This window comes from Tursiops truncatus, chromosome 3 (genome assembly GCF_011762595.2).
Source record: "Tursiops truncatus isolate mTurTru1 chromosome 3, mTurTru1.mat.Y, whole genome shotgun sequence".
Classification (NCBI taxonomy): Eukaryota; Metazoa; Chordata; class Mammalia; order Artiodactyla; family Delphinidae; genus Tursiops; species Tursiops truncatus.
The window spans coordinates 82509299-82522300 of NC_047036.1; the positions used below are offsets into that span (position 1 = coordinate 82509299).

Sequence of the window (13002 nt, forward strand, 5' to 3'; positions counted from 1 at the left end):
CTAAGTCCTTTATGTGCATTATTGTATCCTTACCTTACCTACTATATCCTTACCTTACTTACAACTGTATCCTTACCTTTTTTATTATTATTACTTTTTTAAAGTTTTATTTTATATTGGAGTATACTTGATAAACAATGATGTGTTAGTTACAGGTATACAGCAAAGTGATTCAGTTATACCCCTACAAGTATACATTCTTTTTCAAATTCTTTTCCCATTTAAGTTATTACAGAATATTGAGCCAAGTTCCTTGTGCTATACAGTAGGTCCTTGTTGATTATCTATTTTGAATATAGTAGTGTGTACTTGTCAATTCCAAACTTCCAATTTATCCCTCCCCTCCCCATGCCCTTTCCCCCTGGTAACCATAAGTTTGTTCTTTAAGTCTGTGAGTGTTTCTGTTTTGTAAATAAGTTCATTTGTATCATTTTTTTTTAGATTTCACATATAAGCAATATCATATATTTGTCTTTCTCTGTCTGATTTACTTCACTTAATATGATAATCTCCAGGTCCATCCATGTTGCTGCAAATGGCATTATTTCATTCTTAATGGCTGAGTAATATTCCATTGTGTATATATATACACCACATCTTCTTTATACATTCATCTGTTGATGGACATTTACTTACCTTACCTTTCATAGTATGATGAGCAACTTCTGAAATGACTCCCAATGAACTTTGCCTCCTGATACTTATTCCATTATATCATCTCCTTCCTTGTGTGTACTGGCTGGACTTAGCGACTTGTCTCTAACAAATAGAATATGTCAAAAGTGGTGGTGGTTCCAGATTGATAAAAAAAAAATAGTAACTTCATTGAAGTGAAGCCTGATGCATACAACCTTGACCAATTTATCAAAGTTAATAACACTGCCAATATATACTGACATCATGTACCCATGATATGATACAATGGAAAGGGAAAATCACTTTTGTGTTATCCTTCTAATAATGTAAAACCTCAACAAAATCATGAGAAAATACCAACAAATCCAAATTGAGGGGCAGTCCTACAAAATAACAAAATAATTAGAAGTTCTTCCAAAAAAATGTCAAGATCATGAAACACAAGGAAATACTGAGGAATGATTACAGATCAAAGAGACTAAGGAGACATGACAACCCTGAATAGGATCCTGAGTGGAAAAATTGTTGAAATCTGAATAAAGTTGTAGATTAGGTTTTTTTTTTTTAAGTGATGAGCTGTCAATTCCGAGACTACGCTATAGACCACTGCAACTTCCATCTGGCTTGCACTTACTCTTGGGCTCTTCCTGCTTGCGGCTCTGATGAAGTGAGTTTCATGATATGAGCCACATGGAGAGGCCCACATGCCAAAAAACTTCTGTTCAAAAAGCTGGTGGAGTCACTGAGGCCCTTGGTCCAACATACCTTGAGAAGCTGAATCCTACCAACAACAGTATGATTATCATATGACTGAACTTGGAAGAAGGTTCTTCTCTATGTAAGACTTGAGATGACTGCAGCCACAGCTGACACATTGACCCAGCCCTGTGAAACCCTGAGCCACAGATCCCAGGTGAACTGCCCCCAGATTCCTGACCCACAGAAACTGGATGATAAATGTTTTAAGCCATTAAATTTTAGATTAACTTATTACACAGTAATAGATAACTAAAACCCATGGTTCTATACAATTATTATTCCTGTTTTTGCAAAAAGAAAAGTTGCTTAAAGAAGTTAGGTAACGCCCAAATTTACACAATTAAGCGACAAAACTGGAATTCAAACCCTGCTCTATCAGAGACGAAGACTATGATCTTAATCACTACATTATAATGTGCTCACAAGGTCCCTTACAGTAGCAGTTATATTTCTGTTAATGAAATTGGTCCAAAACAAAATAAAGTTTTAAAAATCATCTGAGCCTATTGCCAAATAAATTTAAGAAAAAAATAGGCTTTAACATCTAACAACGTCAAAGTAAAACAATGAGTTTTTGAGAGTGATTACTCACCATAATACAAATGGATAATATTAAGTAATCCGGGGCTTCCCTGGTGGCACAGTGGTTGAGAGTCCGCCTGCCGATGCAGGGGACACGGGTTCGTGCCCCGGTCCGGGAGGATCCCACATGCCACAGAGCGGCTGGGTCCGTGGGCCACGGCCGCTGAGTCTGCGTCGTCCGGAGCTTGTGCTCCGCAATGGGAGAGGCCACAACGGTGAGAGGCCTGCGTAGTGCAAAAAAAAAAAAAAAAAATTAAGTAATCCCATTTAATTAGTGAATTCTCACAGCTACTTGGAGGTACTTTTGGCAATTAACATTTAGTGAGCCCAGCAATGATAGAGAAAATCAGACATTCTGTAAGATTCTGCAGTGAGTTTGAGGGATTTCAGGGCTGAACAAGGGAAAAGATATGACCATGAAGTGGCTGTTGTACATATGAGCATTATTTCAGCAACACTTTGACAGGTTTGCATGTGGGGGAAGTCCCTCATGGCATGATAGTATTTGGAGCCTAAAGCACTATCTAGAAGGGGATGGAGGGACAAGTGAACTCCCAGGGGAGAGGGGGCTTACATGTTTAGGGGATGTCATTCAGGAGACCAGTAGGGACTCTGGTTCAGAGAGTTCCAAAGGGCAGCAGCAGCTCTGCTTTTGTAGCTATAGGGTTTATTTTATCCATGGCCAGCAGATGTTGGGCATAGCTTCACAAGATACACAAAGCAATCAGACTCAAAATGACTAAATTCTGTTTATTTGGTCTATGTTGAAAACAAAGTGTAAAAATTTTACTTTGGCACCAGTGACCTTTTGAGCTAACAGGACACAGTCTGCTGTGACGAAATAAACAGCCTAGGGGACATCTTTGGTTCATTTATAAAACAGATTTACACTAAAGTTCTTCTGTAATTAACTAGGTCAAATAGGAACAACTTGCCTTTAAAAATCTCTCAGCTAAAGTAAAACCATAACTTTTAGTTCTCAGGTATCTCTGCACTGCCACAGAAGTATTATTCAGGCATATGAGAGGCTCAAAATTCTTTGAGAAAAATCCTGGCTCCTCTCCAGGCATTACTGTAGACTCTTGTCCCAGGCACCTCCATGAGGAGGTGGGATTACGGATTACCTCTGAGCAAAAATAAAACAACTTCTTTAATTTGTATAACTGCATCTTATTCTGCTATTGACCATAATCCGTAAGGAACATATGACTCTTTTCAATAAGGTACACAGTCTTCATTCCAGTCACTGGCCAGAGAGCACAACTTAGAATTGGAAATCTTGTGTGCTGAAAGTATAGATGAGATGTTACAGTCTAAGGGCAATGTTAGCCATGAAGTCTTCTAAATTCTGCAAGTTCTGTCTTTAAGACAGAACTCTAGAAATTAGAGAAACTTAGTTCCTGACAGAAATATCTTTACTAAGTTATATTTAGTATCTGTATTTTTTTTTTAGGATAAACCATGTCACACAGCAGTAACAAATTACCATTCCAACTGTGGTGGCTTAAAGTAATAAAAAAAAATTTATTTCTAGCTCCACTACATGTTCAAAGAGGATTTGAGAGTGTTTCCTGCACTTTACATAGGCTTTCAGGGGCCCAGCTTGACTGAGGAGGTGCCATCTTGTAGTTGTACCATCTAAACCATATGGACATGGCAGTAGAAAAGAATCTGATCTGAAAGTGACCCATTTCACTTCTGCTTACATTTCACTGGCCAGAACAACTAACATCTAACTTTAAGGGGACTGGAAAATGTAAGTGAGGGTAGGGAATAGAATATTTGATGAATATTATCTCTGTGACAGTATCATTCCTATACATTTGTGAGGACAAGTATGATAGATACACTTGTTTGCTATAGGTGTTTTAACAAATTACCACAAACTAGTGACTTAAAACAATGAAAATGTATTACCTTAGTCTTTGAAGGTCAGAAATCCAAATGGGTCTCACTGGACTACAATCAAAGTGCTGGCATTCCTTGGCTCATGGTCCCCTTCTTTCTTCTATCTTCGAAGCAAGAAATGGACAGTTGTATTTTTCTCACATCACACCATTCTGACACTGACTCTTTTGCTTCCCTCTTCCACATTTCAGGGTTCTCATGATCACATTTAACCTGGATAATCCAGGATAATCTCTCTATTTTAAGGTCAGCTGATTAGAACTTTAATTCCATCTGCAACCTTCTCCTTTGCCACATACTCTAACATACTGACAGGCCCCAGAGACAAGACATGGACATTTTTGAGGGGCTGTCATTCTGCCTATCAAAGTAGGATATGAAAAACATATGTGCAGCTTTGGCATGCTGCTTATTATGTTAAGCAATGACTTTTATATAAAATTTACATTTAAGGCACTACCCTGGCAGTCCAGTGGTTAAGACTCCGAGCTTTCACTGCATGGGGCATGAGTTCCATCCCTGGTCGGGGAACTAGAATACTGCATGCCAGGTGGCGCGGCCAAAAAAAAAAACAATTTACATTTAAAAAACTGTAAAAACTCCCTTTCATCAATTCATAGGAACAAAGTAAAACAACATGTTTTCCTTTTAGTCTTAGAGACAAGAAGAAAAATGAATTCAGTAATATATTGCTATATGCATTTCAGTATCACTTTCTGAAGCAAGTGAATCCTGTTTTCCTAGGTAGTCTTATAATTTATTTCTCCTTAAAATAAGTGCTCCCTGTTGCTTCCAATGATTTTAGAACAAAAAGTTTTATGTACATTAATCAAAAATAGAATAATAATGTCAGTATTGCTGAATGAAAGAAAAATTATAGAATATTGGATGCAAAGTGAAAGGAAAAATACATTTTGAACATTTTCTACAGAATGAACTTGTTCTTATATTTTATTTTCAGCCATATAGAGAGCAAGGTATGCATGTACTCAGAAGAGAGAATGTTCCAAAGAATGAAGAAAAATCCCTTCCCTCAAGGGGCATAACATTTATTTGGAGTGATAAAATCATACACCTAAAGGGATAACTAGTTACACCTAGCATGAAATAAGCAGAAAAGTGTCTTTAGTTAAATGCTATGAGAGTTATATTAGAAGGAAAAGAAGGAAAAATGGGTAATTATCTGGAAAAAAAGTCTGATGGGACAAGAGTAAGTTTTCTTTATCTTATAATAGACTTTATTTTTTAGAGCTGTGTTTTAGGTTTATAGCAAAATAAATAAATAAATAAATAACAGGATGTACAGAGATTTCCCATATAAACTCTGTCCTCTGTCCTCCACATGCAGAGGCTCCTCTGTTATCAACATTCCCCATCAGAGTTGTAGATTTGGGGTTTTGGGTTTGTTTTTGTAGGTCCTTTTCTTCTCTTGTGTTTCCCACTTAGAGAAGTTCCTTTAGCATTCGTTGTAGAGCTGGTTTAGTGGTGCTGAATTCTCTTAGCTTAGTCTATCCTAAGATAGATTACTTGCTAGGCTACAAAACAAGTCTCAACAAATTTAAGAGAACGGAAATATATCAAGCATTTTTTTCCAACCACAATGGTATGAAACTAGAAATAAATTACAGGAAGAAAAATGGAAACACAAACATGTGGAGGCTAAAGAGCATGCTACTATAAAGGAATAGGTCGATGAAGAAATCAAAGAGGAAATTAGAAAATACTTTGAGAAAAATAAAAATGGAAACACAGCTTTCCAAAATCTATGGTATACAGCAAAAGCAGTTCTAAGAGGGAAGTTTATAGCGATACAGTCCTACCTCAAGAAACAAGAAAAATTTCAAATAAATAACCTAACCTATCATCTAAAGGAATTATAAAAAGAAGAGCAAACAAAGCCCAAAGTCAGCAGAAAGAAGGACTTAATAAAGATCAGAAAGAAAATAAGTAAAATTGAGAATAAACAATAGAAAAGATCGGTGAAACCAAGAGCCAGTTTTTGAAAAGATAAACAAAATGGATAGCCTTTCAGCTAGGTTCATTAAGAAAAAAAGAAACTGGGTCCAAATAAACAAAATAAGAAATGAAGGAAGAGAATTAACAACCAATATCACAGAGATTCAAAAAATCACAAGAGAATACTACTAGAAGTTACATGCAAATACATTGGACAACCTAGAAGACTTGGAAACATTTCTAGAAATATACAAACTTCCAAGACCAAATCATGAAGAAATAGACAACCTGAACTGACCAAACATAAGTAGTGAAATTGAATTTTTAATTAAAAAAACTCCCAGTAAGCAATAGTCCAGGACTGGATGGCTTTACAGGGACATTCTACCAGACATATAAAGAAGAGCTAATATCCATCCTTCTCAAACTATTCCAAAAAATTGAAGAGGAGGGAATACTCCCAAATTCATTCTACAAGGCCATCATTACCCTGATACCAAAACCAGACAAAGACACTGGAAAAAAAAAAGAAGAAGAAGAAAATTAAAGGTCAATATCTCTGATGAATACAGATGCAAAAATCCTCAACAAAATATTAGCAAATTGTATTCAACAATATATAAACAGGATAATACACCATGATCAAGTGTGATTCATTCCAGGGATGCTAGGATAGTTCAATATCTGCAAATCAAAATTAAATAAAGGATGAAATCACATGATCATATCAATAGACACAAGATAAGCATTTGACAAAATTCAACATCCATTCATGATATAAACTCTCATAAAAGTTGGTATAGAGGGAACATATCTCAACATTATAAAGGCCATTTATGACAAACCCACTACTAACATCAGACTTACTGGAGAAAAGCAGAAAAGCAGGAAGTTTTCCTCTAAAATCAGGAATAAGACAAGGAAGCTCATTCTCACCACCTCTATTTAACATCATACTGGAAATCCCAGTCACAGCAATCAGACAAGAAAAAGAAATAAAAGGCATCCAAATTGGAAGGGAAAAAGTAAAACTGTCACTATTTGCATATGACATGATGTTATATATAGAAAACCCTAAAGTCTGCACGAGGAAACTATTAGAACTAATAAATGCATTCAGTAAAGTTGCAGGATACAAGATTAATATACAGAAATCTGTTGCTTTACTATACACTAATTATGAACTATCAGAAAGAGAAAGCAAGAAAACAATCCCACTTAAAATGGCATCAAAAAGACTAAAATGCCTAGGAATAAACTTAACCAAAGAGGTGGAAGACCCATACTCTGAAAACTATAAAACACTGATAAGGTAAATTGAAGATAATACAAAGAAATAGAAAAATATCCTGTGTTTCTGGATTGGGAGAATTAATACTGTTAAAATGCCCATACTACCCAAAGCAATCTACAAATTTAATGCAATCCCTAACAAAATATTCATCACATCTTTCACAGAACTAGAACAAATTATCCTAAAATTTATGTGGAACCACGATAGATACAGAATAGCCAAAACAATTTTGAAAAAAAATAACAAAGCTGGAGGTATCATGCTCCCTGACTTCAGGTTAAACCACAGAGATACAGTAGCCAAAACCCCATGGTACTGGTACAAAACAGACACACAGAACAATGGAACAGAATACAGAGCCCAGAAATAAACCCAAACACTTATGATCAATTAATCTATTACAAAGGAGGCATGTATATACAATGGATAAAAGATAGTCTCTTCAATAGATGGTGCTGGGAAAACTTGACAGCTACACATAAAACAATGAAATTAGAACATTTTCTCACACCATATACAAAAGTAAATTCAAATGGGTTAAAGACCTAAAAGTAAGCCTTAAAATCTTAAAACTCCTAGAAGAAAACAGGCAGAACACTCTTTGACATAAATCGTAGCAATATTTTTTTGGATCTGTCTCCTGCGACAAAATAAACAAAAGTAAACAATAAGCTATTCGGACTTCCCTGGTGGCGCTGTGGTTAAGAATCCACCTGCCAGTGCAGGGGACACGGGTTCTACCCCTGGTCCAGGAAGATCCCACATGCCGTGGAGCAACTAAGCCCGTGCGCCACAACTACTGAAGCCCACACGCTCTAGGGCCTTTGTGCAGCAACTACAGAAGCCTGCGTGCCTAGAGCCTATGTTCCGCAACAAGAGAAGCCACCACAATGAAAAGCCTGTGCACCACAACGAAGAGCAGCCCCTGCTCGCCACAACTAGAGAAAGCCCACGCAGCAAAGAAGACCCAATGTAGCCAAAATAAAAAATAAAAGAGATAAGCTATTCAGACCTAATTAAACATAAAAGGTTTTACACAGCAAAGAAAACCACTGACAACTTACTGAATGGGAGGAAATATTTGCAAATGATATGGCTAATAAGGGGTTAATATCCAAAATATATAATCAGTTCATACAACGCAATATCAAAAAACCAAACAACCTGATTAAAAATTGGGCAGAAGACCTGAATATACATTTTTTCTACAGAAGACATACAGATGGCCAACAGGCACATGAAAAGATGCTCAATATCACTAATCACCAGAGAAATGCAAATCAAAACCACAATGAACTATCACCTCACACCTGTCAGAATGGCTATCATCAAAAAGTCTACAAATAACAAGTATTGGTGAGGATGTGAATAAATGGGAAAACAGTATGGAGGTTTCTCAAAAAAAACTAAAAATCGAACTACCATATAATCCAGTAATTCCACTTCTTGGTATATATCCAAAGAAAACAAAAACATCTTAATAAATCTTAGCACAACTAAATCTCCATAGCATTTTCACCCAGCATCACAGTCACTCAGTCCTTTGTAGGTTTAAATGCTGGGGGGCTCACCTCCCTCCTTTGAGATGTAGTTCCTTGAGGGCATGAATTCTCAATAGAGAACAGTTTCATCAAAAATTTAAAATCTGATACTTAAAAGTGTCTTTGCAGATTCTTCATCTGCACTTGCAGCTTCACTAGATACATTAACGTAGAAAGTGTAATGATCCTTGTTAGCATTAAAACATTCAAAACTGACTCCAAAGGAAGGTATTTCAATAGGATTTTTAGCTGTTGTTTTTTTTTTTTAAGACTTCTTCTTAAGGTCTTCTCATTAGTAGTGAGAAAGCTTCCTCTGATTGTTTCAAAAGCTGCTAAATTGGTGTTAACCAGTGACTTTGGGTTGTATTTTCTCTATTTATCAATCCTCTATGAACTATAATAGTTTGTGACATAGAAACACATGGTCTATTGTAGCAGAAAGTTATACGCAAATTTAAGTCTTAACACTACTCTCCAAATTATTATAATCTTTATTATACCTTTGCTGGTTTGTTTTCAAAAAAAACCAAAAAGAAGTATGTAGATATTTACACATACACAGAAATATATTATAAGCACCTTCAAATTGGATCTGAATATTATTGTTTTATCTTATTTCCTAGTTGCATAAATTTTCAAATATTTTTAGACAATAGAATATTAAGGAAGAATATAAATAACCTAAAATTATTAATCTTTAATTCTAGATAAACCTATATTGTACATTGATGTTTAAAATCCTACATACATTAAAAACATATGAGAAATGCTTTATAAGAATGTATTTTATTATGAAAATACAAATCACCACAGATACATTTCTACTACTTTGGTAAACGTCACATGTGATTCCCCTTTTCTGAAAGTAGGACACAGCAACAGATCTTGTAGAATCTTTAAAGATTCTGTTTTCACACTCTGATCCTCAGATATTCTGCCATCCTGCTGGTTCAAACAGAGAAGAGTCAAACTGTCAAGTAGAGTTTCACATAAAGACTGGTTTATAGATTTTCATAAATGCATGTTAAAGTTAGGTAAGAAAAACATATAGTAAGATATGAATATTCCCTGCTTCTCACTTCCCTCTGCCAGCCAAGATGAATAGGGCAATGTCTGCCCTTACACATAGGGTCATTGACTAATGTGAATAACAAAGAAGAAATTTTGTCAGTTATGCATTCTCCCAAGAGAACAAAAGAAACACTGCAGAGAAGTTTTTGTTTCAGAACAATTTGATTTTTATTTCAATATTTGGAAGATTGCTATATAATTTGGATAGATGTAGAATCATGTATGAAATAATTATATCAAAATTGTTCTATAGAAACACATTTAAGCTTAAGAAAAATTCCACAAATGGTTGACACATTTTCTGCATTCGAATTTGAACATTTCTTTAAGTGAAATAATTATGATTAATCATGAAATTAAATACAAAAACACAAAAATGGATATCAACTTAGGTACCAGTAGTCTTTATCAATAAAATTCAAGTCAAGGTAAAAATAGAGAGGTATATGATCAAATTGAATTTTATGTCTACAAAAATTAAAGAAGCATGAAAATATGTATTGCAAACTGGCCAATTGACCAGAGAAATTTTCTGAGGAAACCTCTCCATTAACAGAGATAAATGTTAATTTTAAAATGTCTCCTTTTGGAGAATAAATATGACCTTCATATAAATTTTTATTATATGAACTAGACTGGCACATCTAATATTACTTTGAAAAATTATTGAGAAATAAATACCCAGAGCCCAAATGAAACGTAATAAGAATAAACTATATGAAACCTAAGTAAGCCTACATAACCAAAGACCAATAACTAATATATATGATATCATTGCAGTCAGAATTAACTTATGTGTATTTTCCCATTTCCACTTCATGCTTTTCTTTCAAAGTATTACCTTTCTATTGAAAGTATTAAATATGTATCTTACAATATCCTTTAAAAGTGCAAAACACAGAGACTATATTATTATATTTATACTCAAAATATAATAAAGCTTATAAGATCACATGAATCACATTCACTTATTAAACATATAGTTATATTAAATCATTTTAAATTTTATTAATAATATCCCATTGATAGATTGACAATGTGTAATTCTTACATAATGATGATCCAGTTCTTTCCTTTTTTTTAACTTTTAGATTCTTCACAACTGTAGGCAGGATGTCACTGTTTTCCTGTGGTAAATATTTATATAGGCCAAATGCAATAGCAGTGAAGAAGATAGTAACTACTTTGCAAATAAAACCTGAATTCGAAAAAAATACAGCCATCAGATGTGTCAATTTATTTAGAGCAAAAATGTTTGCGGAAAGAGCCATCTACCAAAGAAAAGGTAAGTATATTTCATCTATAAATGTACCAATTTTCAAATTGTAGAATGCAATTAATGTCATAAACTTATGTCAAGTTACTTAAAGGAAATTTTAAAAATATGTTTACAAAATCTTTTAGACGTCTTAAACAAATAGCCCAAGACAAATGCAAAGTGTGTTACTATTTCACAGAATGTATTAATTCTAAAACATAAAAATATATTTCTACTTGCAGAACTTAATTATCAGCAGAAACTGGAACCTTTTTAAACAACTTCATGCAGCTTTACTCCTTGAAATATTCGTTTTCCAAAGGCCAACAGAAATATTTCAGAAAAATTAATTGACTATGTAAGTTTTTAAATTCATTTTCATTTTTCAAGTTTTGGAAAGTTAATATATTACAGGAATTATATAAAAGTACTTGAACTTTGGGTGCAAATAACCCTGGTCATTAAAGTAAAAAATATTTTACAGCAACAATATCAGTTATCTGACACTATCAATTACAGTGGTTTCAAAGATAAAATAGGAAACATTAATGAGCTATTTGTAATGATACAATACTTCAAACATTTATTTATAACAGCTGAACACTGCAAACAACCCAAATGTCCATTAATAAGAGCATGAATAAGCTATAGCATATTCATAAAGTGAAACAATACTCAGAAATTTTTTAAAAGCACAAACTACTGCTATAGAATAGCATGGATGAAACTCCCAAAAGCATAACATTAAGCAAGACAGGTGAAAAACCCCACCAGCATGTATTATATTCCATTTGCATAATTTGTAGAACAGGCAAAACCAACATATTTTAATAGAAATATGAAAGGGGTTTATCTGTGGGGGAGGGAAATTGACTAGCCAGGGGCATAGGAGAAATTTCTATAGCTTCTTTTGAGTGCTGGTTCCACAGGTGATTGATAGACTGATAAATTTTTTATTAACTTTTTTAAGTTGATAAAACTTTTGAGAATCTGATGAATGTCACAGCCTTCCTTTATAGAAGACATACAATTGTACAAACAGAATTTTAGGATTCCAAAAATATACTAAAATTTAATGTGGGCTCCTAGGGCTCATGCATCCCTCTGAATAAGCCTTGCTCTAGAGTAGTGGTATGCATAGAACTTTCTGTGACAATGGCAGTGTTCTACATCTGCACTGTCCCATAGAATAGTCAAATGTGACCATTAAGCAAGTGAAATTTGGCTGTTGATACTGAAGAACTGAATGTTTAATTGCATTAAATTAAATTTAAATTAGATATGTGCAGGTAATGTCTACCATATTGGACACTGCAGCTCCAGGATCTCTCACATAGCTGTCTTCAAAGTTTACTGTGATAAAAATCACCTGAGGTGCTTTATTAAAAATATACATTCCTGGGCCTCCCTGGTGGCGCAGTGGTTGAGAGTCCGCCTGCCGATGCAGGGGACACGGGTTCGTGCCCCGGTCCGGGAGGATCCCACATGCCGCGGAGCGGCTGGGCCCGTGAGCCATGGACGCTGAGCCTGTGGGTCCGGAGCCTGTGCTCCGCAACGGGAGAGGCCACAACGGTGAGAGGCCCGCGTACCGCAAAAAAAAAAAAAAAAAAAAATATATATATATATATACATTCCTACCACTAATTCTTGGTATTCTAAATAAAGACCTCAGAACTTACATTTTAGCAAACACTCCAAGTGATTCTGATTCAAGTGACTCATGGAATAAAATTTAAATACTGGTTTACACTAAATTGCTGCAAATGTATATTCCTATTTCAGTTTCCTGTATTTGCCCTTTCTGACTGTAATTCCCTATGTTCTGTATTATCATTATCCCTTTTAGTAGCTCCCTAGTAGGATTTCTAATAGTTCATCTATTTTCTCAATTATATGCCACGTTTGAAAATAGCTAAGCACATTACAGTTATATCTAAAATGAAAACTAAAAGGTTCAGCAGACTTTCTTAAGAATAATGCCTAGTTTTGTTCAATTA

The 13002-nt window shown here is 34.7% G+C and overlaps 1 protein-coding gene across 1 annotated transcript in view; it reads right to left on the minus strand.

Annotated features, from left to right (window-relative positions):
- Positions 1-10745: 10745 nt before the first annotated feature.
- The window catches only part of SLCO6A1 (solute carrier organic anion transporter family member 6A1), a 104262-nt gene continuing 102005 nt past the window's right edge, over positions 10746-13002 (minus strand). Inside the window, exon 13 of the mRNA XM_073801948.1 lies at positions 10746-10945. Coding sequence (XP_073658049.1) covers positions 10746-10945 — 200 coding nt within the window. The remainder of the gene's footprint in view (positions 10946-13002) is intronic.